This window comes from Dreissena polymorpha, chromosome 6 (genome assembly GCF_020536995.1).
Source record: "Dreissena polymorpha isolate Duluth1 chromosome 6, UMN_Dpol_1.0, whole genome shotgun sequence".
Lineage (NCBI taxonomy): Eukaryota > Metazoa > Mollusca > Bivalvia > Myida > Dreissenidae > Dreissena > Dreissena polymorpha.
This window is the reverse complement of record NC_068360.1, coordinates 83048754-83075139: the sequence shown is the minus strand read 5'-3', so window position 1 is coordinate 83075139 and position 26386 is coordinate 83048754. Positions and strand designations below refer to the sequence as shown.

At 34.8% G+C, this 26386-nt stretch overlaps 2 protein-coding genes across 2 annotated transcripts in view; both read left to right on the top strand.

Moving 5' to 3' along the window:
* Nucleotides 1-11069, top strand: part of LOC127834683 (protein Wnt-11b-2-like) — a 35629-nt gene extending 24560 nt beyond the window's left edge. Inside the window, exons 3-5 of the mRNA XM_052360705.1 lie at nucleotides 3854-4125; nucleotides 7253-7551; nucleotides 8645-11069. Of these exons, the coding sequence (XP_052216665.1) occupies nucleotides 3854-4125; nucleotides 7253-7551; nucleotides 8645-8819 (746 nt within the window). The 3' untranslated portion in view covers nucleotides 8820-11069. The remainder of the gene's footprint in view (nucleotides 1-3853; nucleotides 4126-7252; nucleotides 7552-8644) is intronic.
* Nucleotides 11070-16446: 5377 nt separating this feature from the next.
* LOC127835859 (protein Wnt-11b-1-like) overlaps nucleotides 16447-26386 on the top strand; it is a 61616-nt gene continuing 51676 nt past the window's right edge. The window contains exons 1-3 of the mRNA XM_052362285.1: nucleotides 16447-16453; nucleotides 18957-19130; nucleotides 19528-19800. Coding sequence (XP_052218245.1) covers nucleotides 16447-16453; nucleotides 18957-19130; nucleotides 19528-19800 — 454 coding nt within the window. The remainder of the gene's footprint in view (nucleotides 16454-18956; nucleotides 19131-19527; nucleotides 19801-26386) is intronic.

Genomic DNA, 26386 nt, shown 5'->3' with positions numbered 1-26386 from the left:
ATCCTTATTATGAGTCGTGCAAAGTTATCGTAGAATTAATCGCCTAGAGAGCGTATGTAGTGACTTCTTGCAGGTAACGACTCATAACAAGGATCGCAAGCGGGTAGGTGCTGAACAAGAGAATTCGATATTGTATGCGTTATTACCATTAACCCATTTATGCCTAGCGTCTAGAAAAAAGGCCTTGGCAAACAGCGTAGACCCAAATGAGACGTCGCATAATGCGGCGTCTCATCTGGGTCTGCGCTGTTTGCTAAAAGGAATTTTTGTAAGAAATATTTTCAATATACAAATAAATGTACTAGACATCCCTTATTTTTGCAATAAATTGATCAAATTTAAAAAGATGAGATAGTCCACTAGGCATAAATGGGTTAAGTGAAAAATGGTCAAATACCAGTGATGTAAAATTGGTATTTCACTGATTGGTTTGGTTCCCGATGTAATATGCATATGCAGTAACGAAACGGACCTCCACCGCAGTCAAACATAGCGTCACAAATTTATAAAAAAAATCCGCATTAATTATTAAAAGTATTTGAAAATACTAACACCTATTTACAATATTTATAACTACGACTACGAATAGTCGATTTGTAAATAAACCGGCTTTTGTATACAGGTTATGGTCAATTACGTATTATATATGGACTGCGTTTGAAATACTTTATAGGATTGTAGTTTATTTACATATATATTACCACTATACTGAATAATGTTTCTTTATTATATGTTAATGTACATTCCTATCTGTTAACTAGTACAACACGAACATAAACCAGCGACGGTTGCTCTTATTAAATGTGGGCGCTCAGAGACTTAACGGGACTCTATCGGATATATTAAACATTAAGATAGTTTATTGGGCCGTTTTAAATCTTTTCCTCTTAAATTAATCAAAAATCATCCTTCCAACGAGTGTTTGATGTTGGTAGAATATTCAGAGATTTATCAAAATGGCTTTAGACGACCCATCATAATGGGGCATAACGCATTTGTACCGCAGTTTCCTTTACAACGGCGATCGTTTATTAACCCGTTCGTAATCTTGATAAGGATGATGTATTGCGATAATGGCCGAATATCTCACAAATATATGAGACGCGCTCTCATAAAACTAAGCTAAATGCGTATGCGTCCAGTTTCGTGCCAGATTAGCCCGTGCAATCCGCACAGGCTTTTCATAAACGACACTATGTAGAATGTTTCGTTTAAATGAAGTGTCTTCTATAAAAAAAACACAGTATAATGCGAACAGTGTCGTCCCTGATTTTCCTGTGCGGACTTCACAGGCTAATCTGGAGCGACATGCTACGCACATGTATTGTGTTAATAGAGCGCGGTTCATATGGTGAAACATGTACGTGTTCAAAACCTAGATATCGAGTAAAATATTCTCCTTCGCGCGAGGTTCCCCAGTCACGGTTTTGGAATGTTTGGGAAGTATTTCGTCATTAATTTTCAACTTTTATTTTGCAGCATCGTTTACTAATATTCGTTCATACCGCCCGAAATTTATTATTAATGTTTCCTTTTGTAGTTTGGCATTTACACATAATTGAATAGCGGCGTAACTATGCGTGAATTATTGACTTCCCATATTATTACAAGTTTTGAAAGTGTAACACCTGCACTGTTTATAAATTTATTGATCGGTGTTTTTTTGCTGTAGTTGTATACATTTTTTGTATACCCATCCTTTCTAGGACAGTATCGATGTCACGCGACTTGTTGATTAAGTAAGAACCTATTTAATTTTGTTTGATTGCATCAAAGCCCTAGTCTAATTGAAAGGCTTTCGAGTTCGTGTCCTTGGTAGAACCAGTACTTGCTGTCTTTGGTGGACATCTCAAGAACACTACCACAATGCGGGTCAAACCCATCGATAAGAAATTATCCTGAACATCAAATGCCACGCTAAGCGTCGCCTGTTTGTAAATTATTATTGCTTTTTCATAAGTTCGTGTAGGCTTCAGGCTTCACAAAAATGAAGATCATTTCTTTCTTGTGTTCGCTGTACACCTCTATAGTCAAGCTTGTCGAACACCGATGGAATCAACAAATACTGCCTGATATTTACCTAAATTAATGAGAACACTGAACCCTCAAACATCTCCCCAACCACCAAAAACACCAAGAGGAAGCTAAATGACAGATATAAACAACATTTTACGCCGCTCGGATAACCAAGCGATTAGTCGGTGTGCATCGCCGTCGAAGCGTAGTAATTTACGACACCGGGTGTTCGATTTCCTTCGCCAAACAAAGTAGTTCCCAGCAAGGCACCGGCGCCGGAAAAGCTCCGGTTCTATAATAGCGCCGAGCCGGGTCTAAGGTTACCGTTAAATAACCGTGATTTACCTCTAATCCACTGAAATATTACTGAATGAACGTCATCCTTGATTGTATCCGGTATTAAATCATTAACAGGCAACCCTGTTAGAAATTATGGCTGTCCAAAACCACTGTTTTATTTGCTGTGCAAATACCGTAAACTTTCAAATAAAATATCATATACACAATTTAGTCGAATACGAAATTTTGCATTTTTTTGCGTAATAAAATGTCGTTAAGGTTTTTTTAAGTTATCGACGTATTTATCACGACGTAAACTACGGGTGGTCCTTTTATCTAGAGGTAAAGGAAATCATATGTATAATTTTTAAGGAAAGTATAAGTCATTCATATCACTAGTATGTGATGAGAAAGAGTCGGTCCATAATTATCGCCAAGTCATTCCGGTCACAGCTCAACTGGACTCATTGGCCGTTTTGGCTAAAGTACTACACCGGGTACTCTTAACTTTTCTACGGTGTATCTTGGGTACGGAAAATACGCTGTAAGGCATCCGTCCATACTCCCGGTCCATATTAGTATGTTTTCCGTACACCTGGTGCTGTTTAGTATACGTTAGAGTACCTGTGGTACTATAAATTAGTACCTGAGCCGAAAAAAAAACAAACGTGGTTGTCTCCTGTACGGCTCAGTTACACCTTAAAAGTACCAGGGAACTTAAGTATACTTCAATTTTCCGAATGATAAATTAAAACAAGGTGACGTGGGAGCGCTCTTTAGATTTCCCCACATAGACACCAAGTACAGGTTATAGTCCCAGTAAACGGACTCGAGAGTGTTTCAAATAAGCCTACGGCTTTCTATGCAAGGGAGCTTAAGTAAATAGGTTTAATCTAAACATTAAACTAAACAGGGTTATACATGATTCAGGGTCGTCTCTGCACGAAGCGTCTCCTGGTATCTCACACCCGTAACCCAACTAAAAAGTTTATTCGGGTGACGGTAATATGGGAAATTATCAGTGTACTTAACCATTTGCATGCTGGGAATTTTGTCATCTGCTAAAATGTCGTCTGCTGAATTTCAAAAATTAGCATTTTCTTCGAATTTTTTTCAAAGAATATTATCAGAATAGCAAACAGTTTGGATCCTGATGAGACGCCACGTTCTGTGGCGTCATCTGGATCCAAACTGTTTGCAAAGGCCTTCAAAATTCGGTTCCCGCACTGAAAGGGTTAAAAATCAACCTGGCACACAAAACTCACGCACATGGCTTTATGTTGTTATTTTTGTTTTACTCAATGGGTGCAATTATACCGTTAGAAAAACCTTACGATTGTTCGGGCTAGTTTAAAATTAAAAAAAACTGATTTTCGGACATGTTATTTTCGGACATAACCTTATGTACGACTTGTTTATTGAAACGGTCTTCAATTGTATTTGGTCGCCTGAACATTCACATGCGGCTGGCCGTCTTATGTTCGCTCTAAGGTCAATGTTATAATTCGAATACTTAAAACGGCCAACCCCATTTAATTTGTCATGTCATAAATTTCAGGCACAAGGGAGCAAGCGTTCACCTACGCCATAGCCTCGGCCAGTCTCACGCATTCCATGGCGCGCGCTTGCAGTGTGGGAATCACCACGAAATGCTCGTGCGGAAAACTGCCTCACGAGGCGCCCACGGGGGATTTCAAGTGGGGTGGATGCGGGGACGACGTGGAGTTTGGTCTGCGGTTTAGCGAGCTATTCACCGCCTACCACAACGACAAGATGTCCAAGAACAAGAAAACGATGATGAATTCGCACAACACGGCCGCTGGAAATAAGGTATAGACACAAGTAATTTTATCAGGACAGAGCATAACATAACAGAAGAAATGTGTATTCATTTAAGCATATTACTTCTCTTCTTGATAGTAAATTCATATTATTATACATACGGATCTGAAATAATAAGCACCGGTAATTAATAATGAATAGAATCGAACTCATTTGCGCAAAAAATCAAGACACAAATGGGAATATTGGTAAAATTTACTAAAACGCGTTTTAACAACATAACAACTTTTATACCCATAAAACAAAACATACATTCATACTTACACAACACAACATTGTTATGTAAATGCATGTCATATATTTCATCTTTATTTTAAGACAATGTTGAAAATAAAATAGTATTAAACATTATTTATTGAAAACAAATTCCATATACCACAATCATTCTGCTTGCAGCATCACACATGATAATACTTCGTTTTGTATTTTCACATGTCCTTAATGTAAATTCACCTATTAAATTCCATAATGTTTCTACATAAGCGATGTGCATATATTTTAGTTAACTTAAAAAATATTCCAAACTCAAAGAAAATCTGACACGAATGATTAGAAAATAAAACTTGATGTTATCGATTAACACGAACATAACTGCCAAGAATTTCGATTACGACCCCATGAAGGCTTATTAACAGATCTTTGGAATTCGTTTTGTATTTATTGAACCCTGCTATTGCGTATGCAACGTTCTTGTATTCGCGTAAAATTATACTATTATATGATATTTAATAATAATAATGCTATATGATGCTATATATTTTGTATGTAATATAAGACTTAAGTATATGGCAACTCATTGTATTGAAACAATCTGTTCGATACTTGACTTGTGTATTCTTGGTCGCATGTTAAAGATCGTAACGCTTTCCTGCATTGTATTTTATTAATATATAAAATCCTAATAATAACTCTTGTGTTTGTGGGATAAGAGGTGGGAGATGGCGTCCAAGTTAAGTTTGGGTGACCGTTTTTAGGAGACACCGTTATTGTTCTCCAAATGATGAAGACGCGAAAATGGCACACCAATCGTATGGCATACACGTTTCCACACTTCAATTTACGGTTAACATAAGTACATAGATAAACATTTTAATTCAAGTTTCAAAGCTCTTTGTTGCAAATGAACAAATAGCAAAAACATCCAACACTCCATATCTGAATTAAAAGCCGTCGAAAAACAGACGTGCATAACATGCATAGTAAACACAAACAGACGTGCACTTGTTAGATTTGTTCACCCGGAAATCACGCTTCCTGTCAAGGTCTGCAGATGAATTCGAATGTTCACCAGACGACATTTTTCAATTACGTTTACGACCATTGCGTAACAGTTGGCGCTCCGACGAATTGTTATAATCGCCGGGTTAATATTTCAATGTTAGGCGTCTGAATTTCGAGTAATGCGAATAGTGTGATGACCATTCGTGTTTGCCTTTTTAGACTTTTGTTTTCGAGTAAGCGAATAATAAACATATCATTGAGTCTCGTTATCATCTATGACTTTTGTTCTGACTCATTTCATTGAAGGAAAATCTTGTACATCCGTCTGTCATTTTCAATGGAAACCGATATAACAACTGTTGTCTATGGCCTTATTGCAGTATTGTCAGTATTTATGTGTAGATAATTTACATATAAGATAATGTTATGCTTCGAGCGTGTATTTGTTTAACCCATTTATGCCTAGCGTCTAGAAAAAAAGCCTTGGCAAACAGCGTCTCATCTGGGTCTGCGCTGTTTGCTTAAAAGAATTTCTGTAAGAAATAATCTAAATATAGAAATAAATATACTAGACATCCCTAATTTTGGAAATAAATTGATCCAATTTAGAAGGATGGGAGAGTCCACTAGGCATAAATGGGTTGATGATCAGCCTCAAATGGCGGGTCCTGCAATCATATCCTCACAAAAATTGCGAAAAGCGATCATAGAGTAAACAGTTAAATGTAACGGCAAATAAAACGGAAATAAACATCGCGCAATGTCGCGTCTCAAAGGAACATGTGGTTTGCCTCACACGCGAACAGCGAGACGGTATCCATTGATACCAACAAGAAACGAACGGCCAATTAGCAATTTACGGGCTTCGTTAAAGCAGAATTTATTACCAGAAACATTGGTTCCAATTAAAATCAATTCATCTCTACAGATTTCTTAGACATTGTGCGGTAATTAAAACGGAATAAACGGAGTAATAAAATGTTTTCGAAAAATGACTTGAGGTTCTCTTTTCGTCTGAACCTACCCTGTTTGCGTGGATTACAGCCACAATTCGTGTTGGTATTTCGACACCCATCAATTTTACGATAGTATTCCTCATTCATTTTTATTAGTTCCGACGTATTTATGATTATGTAGTGTTTGTAGTCAATTACAACGTTTTTTCTTATTTACGATTGTGGTCGTGTAAACAGATAAAAACTGTGTGTTTCAATCATTGCAATCATCATAAAAATACCCAAATGTACTTTGTGAACCTTTTGGGTTGGACGTCAAGAAATCTTGACCTGTTTTATTTCACACTGTTTTCCACATGGACGATCGCATATTAAAAAGCGTGCGACACTATCCTCAAGAGCTAAGTAGTGTGAGGAAAAATTCATGAAATAGAGCGTTAACCCATCTATGCCTAGCGTCTAGAAAAAAGGCATTGGCAAACAGCGTAGACCCAGGTGAGACGCCGCATGATGCGGCGTCTCATCAGGGTCTGTGCTGTTTACTTAAAGGAATTTCTGTAAGAAATATTCTAAATATAGAAATAAGTATACTAGACATCCCTTATTTTGGAAAAAAATTGATCCGATTTAGCAGGATGGGAGGAGAGTCCACTAGGCATAAATGGGTTAATAGTTGATACCCACTAGCGTTCATTCAAACCAGACATAACATATTGATTATGCCTTTCTTACAACAAGAGTTTCACAAGCTCTACCGCGTCAAAACTAAAATTAATATGGTACTATTTTTTTTAATATGATATTTCTAAGTCATTGATATGCCTTTTTTACCAAACAACAGATCATCATAAGGATAATACAAAAACGTTTTTGCGAATTTACACTTAATCTTGACCCATGTGTAAACGGATATCACGTGACATGGCTTCCCATTTCAGATTGTCAGCGACAGCCTAACCACGGCCTGCAAGTGTCACGGTGTTTCCGGTTCCTGCTCAATCAAAACCTGCTGGAAAGCGCTGGCAGACTTCGGACAAATCGCCGAGACTCTCAAGAACAAATACGGCACCGCGATCGAAGTGAAAAGCACGCGCAAACACGGTGTACACAAGTTTGTGTCAGTGAATAAGTTTCAAAAAATTAACACCATACCAAATGATGGATTAGTATATATCAAAAAGTCTCCTGACTACTGCTCCCTCGACCGGAAGCTGGGATCCATTGGGACTAAAGACAGGTAAGGCGATCTTCAGGAAAATGCACCTCGGGCACCTTCTACTACTACAACAACAACTACTACTATACTACTACTGATACAACAACTACTGTACTACTACTACAACAACTACTACTTCTACGACTACTACTACTACTACTACTACTACTACTACTACTACTACTACTACTACTACTACTACTACTGCTACTACTACTACTACTTCTACTACTACCACTTTTTCTACTACTACTACTACTACTACTACTACTACTACTACTACTACTACTACTACTACTACTACTACTACTACAACTACTACTACTACTACTACTACTACAACAACAACTACTACTTCTACTACTACTACTACTACTACTACTGCTACTACTGCTACTACTACTTGGTCTACTACTAGTACTTGTTCTACTACTACTACTATTACTACCACTACTACTACTACTACTACTACTACTACTACTACTACTACTACTACTACTACTACTACTACTACTATTACTACTACTACTACTACTACTACTTCTACTACAACTAATACTACTACTACTACTACTACTACTACTACTACTACTACTACTACTACTACTACTACTACCACTACTACTACTACTACTACTACTACTACTACTACTACTACTACTACTACTTGTACTACTACTACTTCTACTACTACTACTACTACTACTACTACTACTACTACTACTACTACTACTACTACTACTACTTGTTCTACTACTACTACTACTACTAGTACTACTACTACTACTACTACTACTACTTCTACTACTACTGCTACTACTACTACTACTTCTACTACTACTACTACTACTACTACTACTACTACTACTACTACTACTACTACTACTTCTACTACTACTACTACTACTACTTCTACTACTACTACTACTACTACTACTACTTCTACTACTACTACTGCTTCTACTGCTACTACTATTTCTGCTACTTTTATTGGAGGGTTTTGCATAAATGTTATATTTGTAATTGAATGCTTTTCTATTTCCAAGTTTTTACGTCCTATTACGTATACGTGTTGTTTTTTTCGGTTAGAACAGTTGCATATGTTTTATTCCAGAACCTGTGATCCTAGAAGCACGGGGCCTGGGGGCTGTGATATTATGTGTTGTGGGCGAGGCTACGAATCAAATGACGTCACAATTGTAGAACGCTGCGAGTGCAAATACTATTGGTGCTGCTACGTTAAATGCAAAACATGTTCTAAGACAATACGGTTACATACGTGTAGATAAGAAAGTGATGTCCAAAGCACGGGTGAACAATGCGCTGGAACAGTGTGCCTTTAATTTGAGAGTTGCATCTCAGCATTTGTGATATATCCATCTGAGATTAGTGGGGAAATCCGCGCCGGAATCGGACGAAAACGGTACGTTTCCACAAATGGAATTATACTAACGAAGGGAGGATACTCATATTGAATAGTATTCCACGTTGAATAGCATTACTCCCCTTAGTTTCGAACAAAAATTCTCGATTGATATGTAGGTTGAGATTTTATATGGACTCGAAAAAGATTTGGATCGAAAATTGAAAACTGACATTTAACGTGTATGCAGTGATGTTGAAAACGGTTGTGACGTTAATTCATTGAGATACATAGCATATTTGCACATAAGTGATGGATTTATAATGTAACGTGTGATAAAACATTGTGTTTTGTTTAGACCGTCACGGACTTACGTCTTAAGAGGTTGGCGTTTACCTGACTTTGACGTCATGATGTGCAATTACTTAAAACAGGGATTACTACAAATTACTAGTGCTATGTACTTATTTAGATTGGGTGTTTTGAGGTGTGCGTTTTTTTCTTTGTTATTGCAACCGCCGATAACCACCTTTGTCTTTACGTTTAATTGATATGTTTTGTAAATTAATTAAGCTAGGTTTAATGAATTTGTTTTCGCATTGATTAAGCTATGCTTATTTTTATAGAACTCGTTTTCCGGTGGTAGTTTCAATTCTAATTAATTGAAATTCAAAGAAAATTTGTTTTTAATAATTATTGATTTTATTGCCAATAGTTCATACATTAAAAAACTAACCCACATATTGGCGTGTATGAAATTAAGATGATTAAGCACACTTTTCCTCAAGAGACGAATGAATTAAAAATGCGACTCTCGGTTCAAAATCAATGAAACGACAATTTATGCGTGAGATTATATTACAGATATTTATTAACTACTCATTGTATGTGTTTATTTATTTATTTGTGAATTTTTCCCCTTACTTTTTGTCTGAAATAATATATGCATACCTACAAATGTAACGCTACTTGTGCAACTGTACTCACTCGTTATTTTGAAATAACTCTACTCGAGAAATCTAAGATAGCTTGCCTTTGCCAAAGTTGGTATTGTTTCCAGGGCCCTCAATCTGTCAAATCTACGGCCGAAATTCGGCCGCATCCCCCCCCCCCCTCTAAAAAGTATACCTTTTTCCCCTTTTTGGGGGAAAAATTCCCCCTAAAAAAATATGTATATATTTATTTTTTTAATAGATGATAGATGTCTCATGATTATTATATCTCAATTCTATTTTAATTTAAGCTTGTCAAACATACTAAATTATGAAATAAGCAATGAATATAGTGCAAACATGTGCAAATGTAATAATTAGAGTAAGTTAAAAATCCCCCTAAAAGGGAAACGCCGCGAAAATTCCCCCTGCTATGGGTAGCGACCCGCTTCCCCTAAAATGGATTGAGGGCCCTGGTTTCTAAAACAAGGTGCAATGGCACAATTCATTCATTGATCGAAAGTATAATATATTCACGGAGTCATCAGAAGCTAAGTTCTCTTAAGTCGTGTATGACTTGCAGTAAAAGTAATATATCGAGCTTTCTGGTTGCTTTAGGATGCATAATTGGTATTTGTGTTAGGTATTCAGTTTCATGATTACACAAACAAACGTGTAACATTTATTTAATGAATATATAAGAACCGTTGATATAGTTTCATCAGTAACTGTATTGTACTCTTCGGAATTTCAGGCAAACACGTTTTGTTGAATTGTGTAATCGCTTCAGTAATGTTTACTAAAGGTTATTAAGTAAGTCAGGGCACAAGTTATAGTTGTATTTTTTTTTTAACTTTCGCAATAAATAGTGAATTGTGAGATCGATTTATTTTCCAAGCTGCAAAGAGGATTTTAAGGTAATTATTGTTCAAACAATTAGTAATACAACTAAATTAAATATACATATTTTATACTAGAATATAAACTATATATTCATTTTCTTCCGATTTGTTGTGTTTTTTTATGTGTAACTTTCTTCTGTAAAAATTTGTTTTATGGCATATTTGGCATATTTTTTTTCCTGTTATTTATACAACAATTGTTTTGTGATTTGTATATATTTCAGTTTTGTACATTTGTAGTAAAAGTGTATTGTTTCATGTACTTTGTATTGCTTTTACATTTTATGATGAACCGAAGAACCGAAATTGCGCGAAATATTCCTCCTATTAAAAACACTACAAAAATAATTCACCGACTCTTTTCATTAATTTCATAAAAGTCATGTTCACAGAAAGTAAATTAAGCTTTAAAAATAGAAACAGCAGAAAAATGATGCATCGCTGGTTACCCTGTTTTTTTATATTGGGTTGAACGTTTACTGACAGTGAGCTTCCCTGTACGGTGGACTTTAAGGGTTCGTAAAACTATGCCAAAAACGCACTTCTGCCTTCTAGCCATTCCGATCAGTACATATATATACTTTGGTTAGATTGTGCCTATTGCGGAATAATTTTTCAATACCATAATTATTTCCAATTTATGTTATAATATTTTAATTGGAGCTGGTATTAGATCGTGGTTATATAGTCATTATTAACGAACTGTACATAACGTACAGCTAGAACAAAAATATTAATTAGTATTAATAGTTAATATGTCGTTTCAGTCTGTAAAACAAACGCTGAAATATAAATGAATTCTATATTAAGCTACTATTCAGTTTTATCCACACAGTCCATTCTGGTATAAAACGAGTATCAATTTTATATACAGAATAAATAAAAGCGTTTCGTTTAAAAACCGAAAGTAGTATCCAAACACGTCTCAATAAAAGTAAGTTGATTTATTTAATTAAATGGCGGACACGCTAAATAGATTAACACGCACATTTAGCATTTAATTTACTTTTAACTTTCTCGTTTCCATGGTTTCTATGTACTTTGGCTCGATTTACATAAGTACACTCGTGCATTGCAATTGCATAGGAATACAAACTCATGTAATATTAAAAGTAGTGCGGGAGCGTTATTTTTTATACCAGAAATACTGAAATATAAATTGTGCAATATTTCGAAAATGGATAGACTTACCGACGTCGAGGAGTCGATGTTTAACCAGAAGGTTTATTTGATTAGACGCCATTTTGTTGTCTGTTCGATACTGCTCGATGCATTTAAACAAAATGGCGTAATAATGCAATTTATCCACTCGCAAATGAAGGTGTTCTATAAAAAATACTGGATTTTCAGAAATTATTACTATTTGAGCTCAATACGTAAATAAAATTATGATACGATGAACATATCGCATATACTAACATTCATATCTTACAGGCTAACTTTTATAAACTTCGTTCATCTTTCGTGAATTCATTTGGTCATTTATTAATTGTTTATTTATCATTGATTTCCATTAACCATCAAATTGTCTATTAATTGTTAATTTATACCGAAACTGATAATCAAATTAATAAGAATTGTATTTCTCCCCAAAATAACAATAAATACAAAAATAAAGAGGCGTTCTTCGACAATGTGTTCATTTTAAAACATAAGCCTATTTTTCTATCAAGCGCTATGCTAAAAGAGAAAGAACATTGCGAAATGATTTCCCATGGTGATTGTGTAAATACCACTCGTTTTTCTAGTAAATTTATTTTATGTTTTATCATTCACAAATAGCTGATCATTTAAGAACAAAAACATTCATGATCTTGTTGTTAGAAAACGTAGAACTTCGTTTGATTGCAGGCAAACTCGACTAACTCACGGAAACTGATGTACCTTCTTCTCTTCGATTTTATTTATTCTTACGTCTAAAATACTGCAGTGAGCGCGTGTAGTTTTAACATATTTAGATAAGCTATATTGCATCCGAAGTATACGACACATCCGAATCCGTTTTCTGGGCGTAAGAAGTATCCTGTATCTTGAGACAACGCTCCAAAATGTGGAGATCATACCGTGAGCTTCTGATCGCTTGGCGGGCTTCATAACCATAACTACATCGCAACAAATGTTTGATCTATAACTGCACGTGTTATGACCTGTTGGCATTTACCATGGAGCTTTAGAGAGTAAGGTTCTCGTTCAGTTTCTAGTCGTTGCAGTAAGTCACAGAAACCAGTGCAGTGCGTAGCAATCAAACTTTTAATTTTACGGTCGCGCAGATTCTGACTCGTACGGAAATGATTACACGGGAAAAGTGGTCGCAAGATTTATCGTATGTATCGTTTATAGAGCGTATGTAGTGACTTTTTAAAGGTGGCTACGCTTTTAGAGGAATCGGGGTAGGTGCGCGAAAGATCATTCGTAACTATATGTGTTATGCAATTTAGTGAACTATGGACAGAAATCAGTGAGTTAAAATGTGTATGTAACTAATTTTTTGGTTTATGATTTAATATGCATGTTCAACGATGCCTTTTCAGTAAAACACACAGTAACAAACTCATGAAGATTCCTTATGAATTGTTTGGTATTTAAGAATACTATAACCTATGCATAGTATTTGTGTTTCAGCTACGAGCACACTTGACCTATTTTTTTTTAAACAACCTGTTTCTTTTCATACAGGTTAGAGCCAATTACCTATAATGTATGTCTTATATTACCACTAGATTAAATAATGTCTCCACATTTGTATTATATGTTTATGGATATTTCTATTATTATACAAGTAAAATACGAACATAAACCACCGACGGTGCTCTTATTAAATGTGGGCGAGCATAGACCGAACGGAACATGTAAAACATAAAAATAATTTATTGGTTCTTTTTTAATCTTCTGCTCTTAAATTTATCAAAAGTCATCTTTCCAACGAGTGTTTGATGTTGGTAGAATATTCAGAGATTTATCAAAATTGCTTTAGACGACCCATCATAATGGGGCATAACGGATTAGTACCGTAGTTTCCTTTACAACGGCGATCGTTTATTTACACGTTCGTAATATCGATAAGGATGATGTTTTTGTTTGTTTATTTCATATCAGATCCAGGAGGCCAAAAACAGCCCAAGTGGACAATGATTATACATACAGTGTTTACAAATGTGCAATATATAAGGATAGCAATTTATGATAGTTGAAACATAAATACTACCACTAATTATGATAATAATTATAATACTTCGTATAATTATACTTCTTATACTACTACTACTACTACTAATAATAATAATAATAATAATAATGATAACTAATATATTCTATTATAATGAGGCAGGGTATATCATGTAAATTTACATTACATGCACATCAATATTGTTGGTTTAGTCACATCTAAAATCGCTAAAGCAAACGTGTAATAATTATTATAATGATAATAATGCAATGTTTAAAATGTACATTGGCATACAATGCATTGCAACGTTATTGATGAAATGACGAATATAGCCGCTAATGCAAACCTGTAATAATTGTGATAATTATAATAATGATAATTATACATGACATGCATCACAAAAATTATTGGTTGGATAAAATGTTATTGATGAAATGACTAATATAGCCGCTAAGCAAACCTGTAATAATTGTGATAATTATAATAATGATAATTATACATGACATGCATCACAAAAATTATTGGTTGGCTAACATATAAACAGGCAAAAGCGGGCTTGTAAAACCATGTGTGCCTGTAAAGAGAATAGTGACCACCTCGTTATTAGTGAATAATAATTTGTGTAATCAGATTATATAACATATATCGAATAACTATGATTCTTTATAATTACACATTAGAGTAGTAAAAAGCATGATATATCTTTTTGTATGTAGTATGCATATCTATTGTTACAAAGGCTCTATTAAAGCTGTATAAAAAAAGTTACTATTAAATGCTAGTTATGTAACCTAAACCTAATGAATATAAGAAAATACTTTCATACTGACATAACTGAAACTATACATTTTTGCTAGCGCCTTGTCTTGGCTACCTATTCGAAATCGAAAAATAGATAGCCATAAGGCTTGACAATGTAAAAATAGATAACACAATTATAATAATGGTCATAAAGGACGTATAATATTCCTTTCTAAGACTTAGGCCAGCTGCCTTGACTGTATAAAAAGTTACTATTAAATACTAGCATAGACTCGACTTTTTATTCGAAAAGAGATTCAAAAAGTAATTATGAAAGCTAAACAATAATAAATATAAGAAGATACTTTCATATTGACATATTAACTTAAACTTTACATTTTTGCTAGCGCCTTGTCTCGGCTACCTATTCGAAATTGAAAAAATAGATAGCCATAAGGCTAAGGAATGCTTAAATAAATAATAACAAAGTTATAATAATGATCAAAAAGGACATTTAATATTTCTTTTAAGACTAAGGCCAGCTGCCTTGAGTTTAAACAATTATGCGCGTCAGAAAAAAATAAGACAAAATAGACAGCTTATTGTACGAGTTTGATATACAATGCGCATGAGAGTGATATTGCACTTCACATAAATGGATCATAAACGATATAAGATTATGAAAATTATAAACCGTAACAAAAAGTATTATGAATTTTACATAATGATAAATATTTAACATGGGGGGAAAGTACACATGAATATTGGTAGCTTAATTGACACTTTCATAAAATAGAACACAATATTTGTAATCGTATAATGAAATTAGTTTGGCATAACATATGTGTTGTTTGTACGAACTTGAAATGCGTAAAAAATGTATATGCATAATTTTTGAATCACCAATTTATTTTCTGACGTAATAAGTTCTACATATTTATACATATTTGGTCTGTGTCTAAAATATGATGGAATGTATTGTTTTCTTAGTTCTGAGTATAAACTGTATATGGATGATGTAGTGCGATAATGGCCGAATATCTCACACGTACATGCATATGAGACGCGTTCGGATAAAACGGGGCTTAATGCATGTGCTTAAATTGTCGTCCCAGATAAGCCTGTGAAGTCCATCCAGGCTTTTCAGGAACGAAACTTTACGCTTTTATGGAATTTTTCGTTTAAAGGAAATCAGATTCTCTTCAAAGCGAAAATCCAGTCTAGGAAGAACGTGTCGTCCTTGATTGCAGTCCACACAGGCTAATCTGGGACGACATTTTAAGCACATGCATTAAGGCCCGTTTTCATAGAGCGCGGCCCATGTGGTAATACATGTACGTGTTAAAAGCGCAAAGATCTTGTCAAATAATCTCTTTCGCGAGGCTTTCCTATCACGGTTCTGGAATATTTTGCAAGTATGTCGACATCAATTCCTACTTTAATTTTGCAGCATCGTTTACTTATATTCGTCCATACCGCCCGAAATTTATCATTAATGTTTCCATTTTTAGTTTGACATTCAAACATATTTGAATAACAGTGTAAATATGTGTTCATCTTTGACTTCCCATTTTCTTACAAGTTTTGACGGTGTAACACCTGCATTGTTAATATTATTATTAATCGCTACTTTTGAATCCCCGTCCTTCCTTAGTCAGCATATCCGTCAAGCGACTTGTTTTTGACGACATCAAGGCACCAAAGCATCGCAAATAAAGTCCATGAACATTTTTACGAAATAATCCTTCGCAGGACATTTCACCCATAGCGTACCGTGTTTGTGAATTGACAGTCATTATTTATTTCTAAATAATGCCATGTAGGCTTAAACAATTTCACATTTTTCTAGTATAATTACCACATTAAAGGGGCCTTTTCACAGATTTTGGCATATTTTGAAGTTTGTCATTAAATGCTTTATATTGATAAATGTAAACATTGGATCTTAAAGGCTCCAGTAAAAAATCAAGAATAAAATTAAAACAAGGAAAAAAAAGTAGCCGGTACCAGGGCTCGAACCAGTGACCCCCGGAATCCTGGAGTTAGTCTGAAGTAAAAACGTATTAGCCCTCTCGGCTATTCCGCCGAGTATACACAGAATAAGTATTTTATACCTTATATAAGCAATCTTCGTAGTTTCGTAAATTTAAACGACAACAGCAGAACTCTCCAAATTATTCAATCGTTTCGCGTTGCAACGCTTTATAATGTTTATGTTTTCAAAACGTAAAAAGATACATATAATGGCTATATTGGACTATGGTAAATGTTCAGTAATACTGTTTTCTCACAAATATCATAACTAAATCGGAAATTTGCGAATCTGAAACAACTTTTTTTCAATTTTGTCAATTTACCAAACCGTGAAAAGATCCCTTTAATATGACCCTCACTTCGGGGAAACGGTGTTTGATGCATGTGCGTAAGGGTCGTCCCAAATTAGCCTGTGAGGTCCGCACCTGCTTATCAGTGATTACACTTTCCGTTTTTATGAAATGTTTTATTTGAAGGGAGTGTTTTCTTTACGAAGATCCAGACTTTGCGGAAAGTGCCGTCCAGAGCGCGGTCAATATCATTGAGACGTGCTTTGTGAAAAAGGGGCTTAATGCACGTGCGTAAAGTGTCGTCATAGACTTGCCTGTGCAGTCTGGGAAATATCATAAAAACGGAAAGTCTCGTTCCTGATAAGCCAGGGCGAACTCCACAGGCTAATCTGGGACGACACTTTACGCACACGCATTAAACACCCTTTTCACAGAGCACGGCATAATTGTTTTCTTATGTGCGCTGTACATCTTTACGGTTTTGCTTGTCAATCACTGATGCAATCACCAAGTAATGCCTGATGTTAACCTAACTAAATGCGAACACTGAACACACCAAAAACTCCAAGAGGAGGCTATATGACAGATATAAACAACTTTATACGCCGCTCGGATACCCCCGCGATAAAAAGTTGTACGTCGCCGTCAAAGCGTAGTAATTTACGATACCGGGTGTTGGATTTCTTTCGCCAAACAAAGTAGGTACCAGCAAGGCGCAGACGCCGCGTAAAAAAGCGCCAAGCCGGGTCTAAGGTTACCGTTAAACAACATTAATTTACCGCTCACGTACTGAAATATAACTGAATAAATATTAAATTAGTTCATCGTCCTGCAATGCATCAGTCATTAAATCAAACAATCCTTTTTAAAATCACGGCTGTCAAAATCCAGTGCATATGCTTGCTGTGCAAATACCATAAAGTTATAAATAAAATATGATAAATCATTATAACGCAATGTAATCGAATACGGAATAGCTCATTTTGCGTGGTAATAAAATGTCGTTTGAGTGTTTATTGAGTTAAACGGCGTATATGTCTCGAATGGCAGTATGTGTGGTCTGTTGATCTAGACGTAAGACGATGCGTATTTATTATTTGAATCGAAATGCATATTCATTAATGTATTCATATACATGTAACTCATATTAATTAGACGGATCGGTTCATATTAATGTGCCAAGTTATTCCGATGACAGTTCACTTTGGTCCAATAGTAACAAATCACGTGCAATGACTTAGCACTTTTTCAAAATAGGCTTGCTTTGCAATTATTTGTTTCATATATAATAAAGATCAAAGTGTAAAATAAACAGGGAGATCTTATAACGACCCATCAACAAAATACTTTAAAAAATATAACTATATATCTCAGGCAGTAAGGTTATATATATCTCAGGCAGTAAGGTTATATATATCTCAGACAGTAAGGTTATATATATCTCATGCAGTAAGGTTGCTATCTCGGGCAGTAAGGTTGCTATCTCAGGCAGTAAGGTTATATATATATATATATATATATATATATATATATATATATATATATATATATATATATATATATATATATATATATATATATATATATCAGGTAGTAAGGTTATATATCTCTCAGGCAGTAAGGTTGCTATCTCAGGCAGTAAGGTTGCTATCTCAGGCAGTAAGGTTATATATATCTCAGGCAGTAAGGTTATATATATCTCAGGCAGTAAGGTTGCTATCTCAGGCAGTAAGGTTATATATATCTCAGGCAGTAAGGTTATATATATCTCATGCAGTAAGGTTGCTATCTCAGGCAGTAAGGTTGCTATCTCAGGCAGTAAGTTTATATATATCTCAGGCAGTAAGGTTATATATATCTCAGGCAGTAAGGTTGCTATCTCAGGCAGTAAGGTTATATATATCTCAGGCAGTAAGGTTGCTATCTCAGGCAGTAAGATTATATATATCTCAGGCAGTAAGGTTGCTATCTCAGGCAATAAGGTTTTATATATCTCAGGCAGTAAGGTTGCTATCTCAGGCAGTAAGGTTATATATATCTCATGCAGTAAGGTTGCTATCTCAGGAAGTAATGTTGCTATCTCAGGCAGTAAGGTTGCTATCTCAGGCAGTAATGTTGCTATCTCAGGCAGTAAGGTTGCTATCTCAGGCAGTAAGGTTGCTATCTCAGGCAGTAAGGTTGCGTCTTTTTAGAAGCGTCACATGGCGGGCGATCTGTTTTATGGTGCAATTTAACCCATTTGAGCATAGTGGACTCTACCATCCTTCTAAATTGGATCAATTTATTTCCAAAATTAAGGATGTCTAGTATATTTATTTCTTTATTTATAATATTTCATACAGACATTCCTTCAAGCAAACAGCGCAGACCCCGATGAGACGCCGCATCATGCGGCGTCTCATCTGGGTCTACGCTATTTGCCAAGGCCTTTTTTCTACACGCTAGGCATAAATGGGTTAAGTCTTGATTTATCTAGGAATAACATAACAGAACACTAACAAATTATTATGTCGCCTTAATGTCATCATTTTGTGATTTAAATACTGAAAATGGCTAGCCTACATTTTAGGCACAAGGGAGCAAGCGTTCACCTACGCCATGTCCTCGGTCAGTCTCACGCATTCTAAAGCGCGCGCTTGCAGTGTGGGAATCAACACGAACTGCTCGTGCGGTAAACTGTCTCACGAGGCGCCCACGGGGGATTTCAAGTGGGGCGGGTGCGGGGACGACGTGGAGTTTGGTCTGCGGTTTAGTGAGCTGTTCACCGCCTACCACAACGACAAGATGTCCAAGAACAAGAAAACGATGATGAATTCGTACAACACGGCCGTCCGGGAAAAGGGTTAAGAAGCATGCTAAACATGCCAAAATATCGAGGCCATTTGGTCAAAACAATCAAGACAAAACTGGGAATATAAGGCAGATTGCCATAAAAAACGGAAACGTCATATTGTCAATTAAACTCACCACAGAAGTTCAATGTCAATTATTCTCCTTGTATATTCATCACCAATGTGCCATTTTTAATATACTAGCAATTTGTATGTTCATATTTTCTTAATTTGAAATTGATTAAATTCAATACGAACGCGATTTCTTTCCCACACGATGCGCAAATATTTAGCTTCATGTGAAATATTCGAAACCCAAACTAAATCAAACACCAATGGTTAGTAAATAAAACGTAATATTATCGATGAACACGAACATAACTGCCAAAAATTTCAATAAATACCCCATGATGGCTTATTAACATATCTTTGGAATTTGTTTTCTATGTATTGAACCCTGCTATTGCGTATGCAGCGTGCCTTTATTCGCGTATTATTATTATTATTATTATTATTATTATTATTATTATTATAAAACTCACTCTGAGTATGCGGATACTTTGATAACAGATGGAACTTCGATACCAGATAACAACAAAAGCCACGCGCAAGAGGTAAGTTCATCAGTTTTTTTTAAAGTTATATCATAGAGATTAGTTTTTTAGACAAGGCGCATGGTCGACTTTATAAATGATGTATCATTTTCTAATGCAAAGAAAAACATGACGGAAGAACGGTATATTTTTCCCCAAAAAATAGAAAATTCGGTCGGAAAACAACATAAACTGGATGAACAGTAAACATTTCAAGTTGCGGATACTTTGATTCCCGATATAGGGCACATCGGATAACAGAGACTTTCAAAAAATTGGGCACTCTGATAACCGAGTTTTATCTTCTATCTGAAATGCATTTATGTATATTATGGCTTTTCATACATTTTGAAGTACGATTCAATTTGCATTGTCAAGACCGACACATTGGGAATCTATGCATAACGTTATTACATACACATGTAAACTATAACCAATGGCGTTGTTCGATTTGATAAATATTATTACTGTTAATTTATATAATTAATATTATAAGTGCAAATTTTAAATAAGATTCAAATGCTTATTTCTGAAGTAATATATTTGAAGTGACGACCGAAAATAATTGTCTAAATAATAAACTTGTTTTTAAGTTGTTAATTGAGATTAAGAGAATTGAAAATACAACGGATCATGTGGATCAACACGACTGTGTTCAATTGAACTTATAGCAGGAGCATGGGGTCTTAAAGCGGCCAATACACCTAATAAAATCCTTTGTCATTGGTGCTCATTAGAATCGAATCATAATGACGATACTTATGCGTAGCTACAAAATTAAAAAGAGATTGGAAAACTCCCTTTATATTGAGCTTTACACTTCCCTTTCCGTTTTATTATCATATTTCAAAGGGATAAGAACATGTTTCGGTAATTCGTTTTTAATTTACGTCAGTACATACATTTATATTTATTGCCTGCTTACTATAGCAGTATTCCACAGCGAATTCTGCATTTCTGATTCACTAAATAGAGTGTGTTATATCTGGTAAAAAGTGTCGAGTTATCTGGAATCGAAGTGCCATTGTATTTGACATGATCGGTAAAAGAAGTGTCCATGAAAATTTGGCATCCGACTCTTAAAACATTTGAATTTCCTCAAATACGTTATTCAACTAAAGTTTGACATGTTGTATCATTAATGGACATATTGATCTTTTATTTCGATTAGTTGGCACGTTCTTGATTTATTTCCAAGTATTTTTTTTTTTGAAATACGTACTGATCATCAAATTTATGACGATTATCGATGACATTTAATCTCTTTTTTTATAATCCACTGTTTTTTTTTCACGACTTTCTTGCTCCGCAATACGAAGTACTATACCATTAATCGACCAAACAATATTACGTGTCTGAAAACCAAATGAACAGAACATAAATGCAAAAAAGCTGAAGAACTCAACTCTCGCGCGTGACTTTTGTTGTTATCTGGTATCGAAGTGTCATCTGTTTTCAAAGTATCCGCATACCCGGCGTGAAACTGCATTGATAAACATTTTACGTCAAGTTAAACATCATCTGGTCGTGAAGGATGAAGTAGCAAAAACTATCCCCCACACGCCAAATCTAAATTAAAAGACATCAAAAAACAGACGTGCATTCTATGCATTTGATAGACAAACAGACGTGCACTTGTTAGATTTGTTCACACGGAAATCGCACTTACTGTCAAGGTCTGCAGATGAGTTTGTATTTCCACCAGACGACATCTTTCAATTACGTTTACGACCATTGTGTAACAGTTGGCGGTCCGCAAAATAAATGTTATGTCCGGATGTATGTATAAATGTTAAGTCTATGTATTACTAGTTATTGCAATATTTCGGCGACCATTCTCTTCTATCTTTCGAGACGATTTGTTTCAGAATAAGCTTACATATCATTAGAGTTTCGATGTTACGTAGGCATTTGTTTTTCTGATTCGTTTTATTTAAAGGAAATATTTTCAATACTTAAAACATTTTCAATTAAAACCAATCGTTCAACTGTTGTACACGTATATTTCCTTCTAGTATTAATTTCAGTATTTTATGTCAATTATGTAATTCTTTCGAACGTGTATGTATGTTTGTAATATATGTGATTAACTCCAAATAACTTATCTTGCAATCCTATCCTTAAACATACTGTCGATTGCTTTCATAAAGGATGCACCAAACAGCTATTGATAAGAATGAGAAACGAACAGTTAATTAGCAATTTGCGGGCCGTGTTTATGCAGAATTTACAACCAATAACATTGTTTCCAATTAAAATCAATTCATCTCTACATATTTCTAAGATATTTAGCGGTCTTATAACAGAATACACGGGGAAATAAACTGTTTCTTGAAAATTATTCGAAGTAAATTTTTTGTCTGAACCTACGCTTTTTGCTTGGATTCCTACCACAATTCGTGTTGTTGTTTCGACGCCCATCAATTTTACGACATAATTCCTCATTCATTTTTATAATTGCCGACATATTTATTATTATGTGGTGTTTGCATTCAATTATGAGGGTTTGCTTATTTGCGATTGTGGTCGTGTAAACAGATAAAGGCTTGGTATTTCAATCATTGCAATCATCATAAAAAATACCCACATGAACTCTGTGAACCTTTTTGGGTTTGACTTCAAGAACTACGAACATTTTTTACGTAATTTTCAGGTGTCACTTTCATTTTGAATCTCCCTCTAGCTATTGTTGAATAGTTATTCGGCATCTTAATTAATCGAACTTAAGGGGCTTGTTAGACCTGCTTTGCATAAAAAAACGGTTTGAAAAGCGTATTAAGTATTTATACTAAGCACTTGCATTAGCATAGGCATTACATAGTGTAAATGTCTAAACTAAAATGTTTTCACTACACGCGTGATAGCAAAGCGACGATTATGCTGTTTTTCAAAGTAGGATGTAAAATTTAATAGCCTATATGTCCCTTAAACGGAGTAATAAAGTTACTTATCTTGCGCATTATTCAATTATCATTACTATGGTGTAAACGTAAATCACGTGGCCTGTCTTCCCAGCCTAACCAAGGCCTGCATGTTTCACGGTGTTCCCTGTTCCTGCTCTATTTCTATTCTGGAAAGCGCTTGCAGGCTTGCGAACAAATCGCTGAGCAATTTGAATGCTTCGGACAGTGGGCTACAACACACCTGCTCTCTGATGTACGAAGGCGGCCGTCATATTGGATTTGGAACTACTTTTGAAAACAAGATGGCGGCCCCCACGGTTCAAAACCGACGTAAAGAAGAAAAATGAAAATGTCTTTTTTGTAGATCGTCTGTTTCAAGATTACATTCTTTAAATAATAATAAGTGTAGATCTGTGAATTCCCACAACATACCTACAAACTTGTTACAATTTAAAGATGCCAGTATTGACATTGATTTAATTTAAATCGACTGTTTTCGTTATATCTTATGACATAACGAGGATTGCTTACATAAAGTATAAAATACATCACTCATTTAGTGCGTTCAGTTACAGCGAACGTTCGCTATAGTTCGCGAACGGTCGCGAACGTTCGCTATTGAACGCTCGGTTCGCCGCGAACGTTCGCGAACCGAAGCGAACCGTCTCGGGAGGTAGTTCGCTATAGTTAACTAGCGAAACCGAGATGGCGGACAAATAAATATGTTGTATTTGTTCAGTGTAACTTCGATATTTTTCCTTTTTTGTAGTACATAAAATGAATTGATCAATAAACAAAGTGTATAGGAGGTTTTGGGGATTCCGATAAGGACGCTACGTTGCGCATCCTCAAATTTTGGCCGTCAACACTGCGGCCATATTCTGCTATTGTTTGCGTTTGATGATCCGCATCGTGATAAGGTTTCAATCATATTCGGGACCATTTTAAAGAACAACAAAATACTCAGAAATTGAAATTATTTCAGATTAAATAGAATCCAATGAATGAACACAAATAAGGAAGAACACAAACAATAAATTGATTGATTCATAACTATTATTGATTTTGTTATTATCATGATTGTGATAATGAATGATGATGATGATGATGATGATGATGATGATGATGATGATGATGATGATGATGATGATGATGATGATGATGATGATGCTGATGATGATGATGATGATGCTGCTGCTGCTGCTGCTGCTGATGATGATGATATTGAAGATCTCCATCATTCATTATCACAATCATGATAATAACAAAATATCAATATCAATAATAATAACAGTAATGTATTTATTAATGTATTTATTATTGTTATTATTAGTAGTAGTAGTAGTAGTAGTAGTAGTAGTAGTAGTAGTAGTAGTAGTAGTAGTAGTAGTAGTAGTAGAAGTAGTAGGTAGTAGTAGTAGTAGTAGTAGTAGTAGTAGTAGTAGTAGTAGTAGTAGTAGTAGTAGTAGTAGTAGTAGTAGTGGTAGTAGTAGTAGTAGTAGTAGTAGTAGTAGTAGTAGTAGTAGTAGTAGTAGTAGTAGTAGTGGTAGTAGTATTGTTATTATTTTTGTAGACTAGTGTTACTTAATTTAATACTTCATGGAGAGCACATTATTAATGAATTGATAAAAGAGACCTTAATTATAAGTCATTACCATTCCAAAATATAGGAAAGAACCCAAATCCGAATCTTTCTTCGCTCGCATCTACATAATGTTTCTAGTATAGTGGAGAGAACAGTAATGTCAAGTACGTGGCAAATGTGGCATATCTAATTTAGCAGATACATTCAGGCCAAGTTTGAAAGTTATGTGCAATAGCTGTTACATAACTGCCAGTATCAATTTGACGTTTGTTATATTAGAATAAAACAGGGTACGAACGGTAAATGTGTTCAATTTACAAATATGAGCGCGGTTTTCTCGTTTAAAATACACTTGACGTAGGTCAAGTTTAATCTTAGGTTTTCTTAGAACTTTATTAACATTATAATTTAAAAATATAAGTCGAAACCATACGGGAAATTTCTAAAAGATATTGAAAAAAATTAAAGTCGAGTACTAGATTAAAAGCTATTAATTTGAAACGGGAAATGATGAAAAATAAAAGAACAGGCGTCTTTCTTCTTTTTCTTCTTTTTCATAGAATCCAATGAATGAACACAATTGTTTACACCAATTTTGACACTCCTTATTTCAGCATTTTTAACCATCCATCGTTTAATTGCCTCTTTGTTCATCACAAACCGATTATCTCAATATGATTGGAAACTGTCCAGACAATTACTAAAAAAAGGGTGTCATAAACCCAGGGATCTATATTTGTATTACTCAGTATGGGGGTCATTAACCACATGTGTCTGGTCATTAAGCACAATTTATGATACCTCCGTGTCATCTCTTGGCATATTAAGCCAAAAACTTAACAGTTGCTTTGATAAAATATTTGAACATATTTAAAAAATAGGCGTACATTTGTCCGAAATTGATTAACAGAAACTATTAAGTATATATATAAGCCAGTTTAAACATAACACTTAAGTGTTTTATAATGACAATACATTTAAAATATTGTACAAATTTACTGCTACACAATTATCGTATTAAACGGGTTCCTGCAAATGTATACCGATATAATAACATGTAAAGATCGTGCGTTACTGCAGTTTTCGAAACATCATCGTGAAAACAAGCAATCGCGTTTGATCATAATATGGATATAAAATACTTGAGTAAAATAAATGTATAGATTTATGGTATAATAAAATGCCAGATTTGTATCGCTCATTATCACTACAAAAGAGTTTTCAATATACATGTACATTCAAAGACAGTTCAATTCGCAAAATATGCAGGTGTTTTTACCATTCGAATGCTAAAATTTATTAATATTTTCATTAAATGTAAACGAAACGAAAATTCATTCAATGTAAAAGAAAATTGCAACTACATTTGAAGATTGTAATGTATTGCGCTAGTTTAGGGCTTTATATTATAACTGATTCAATCAACCTCTTACACTAAATTTCGATCGCTATTGAAATGATCGATAATGAAAAATAACACTATCGCATCCACACCACTTATAAATATAATCAAATT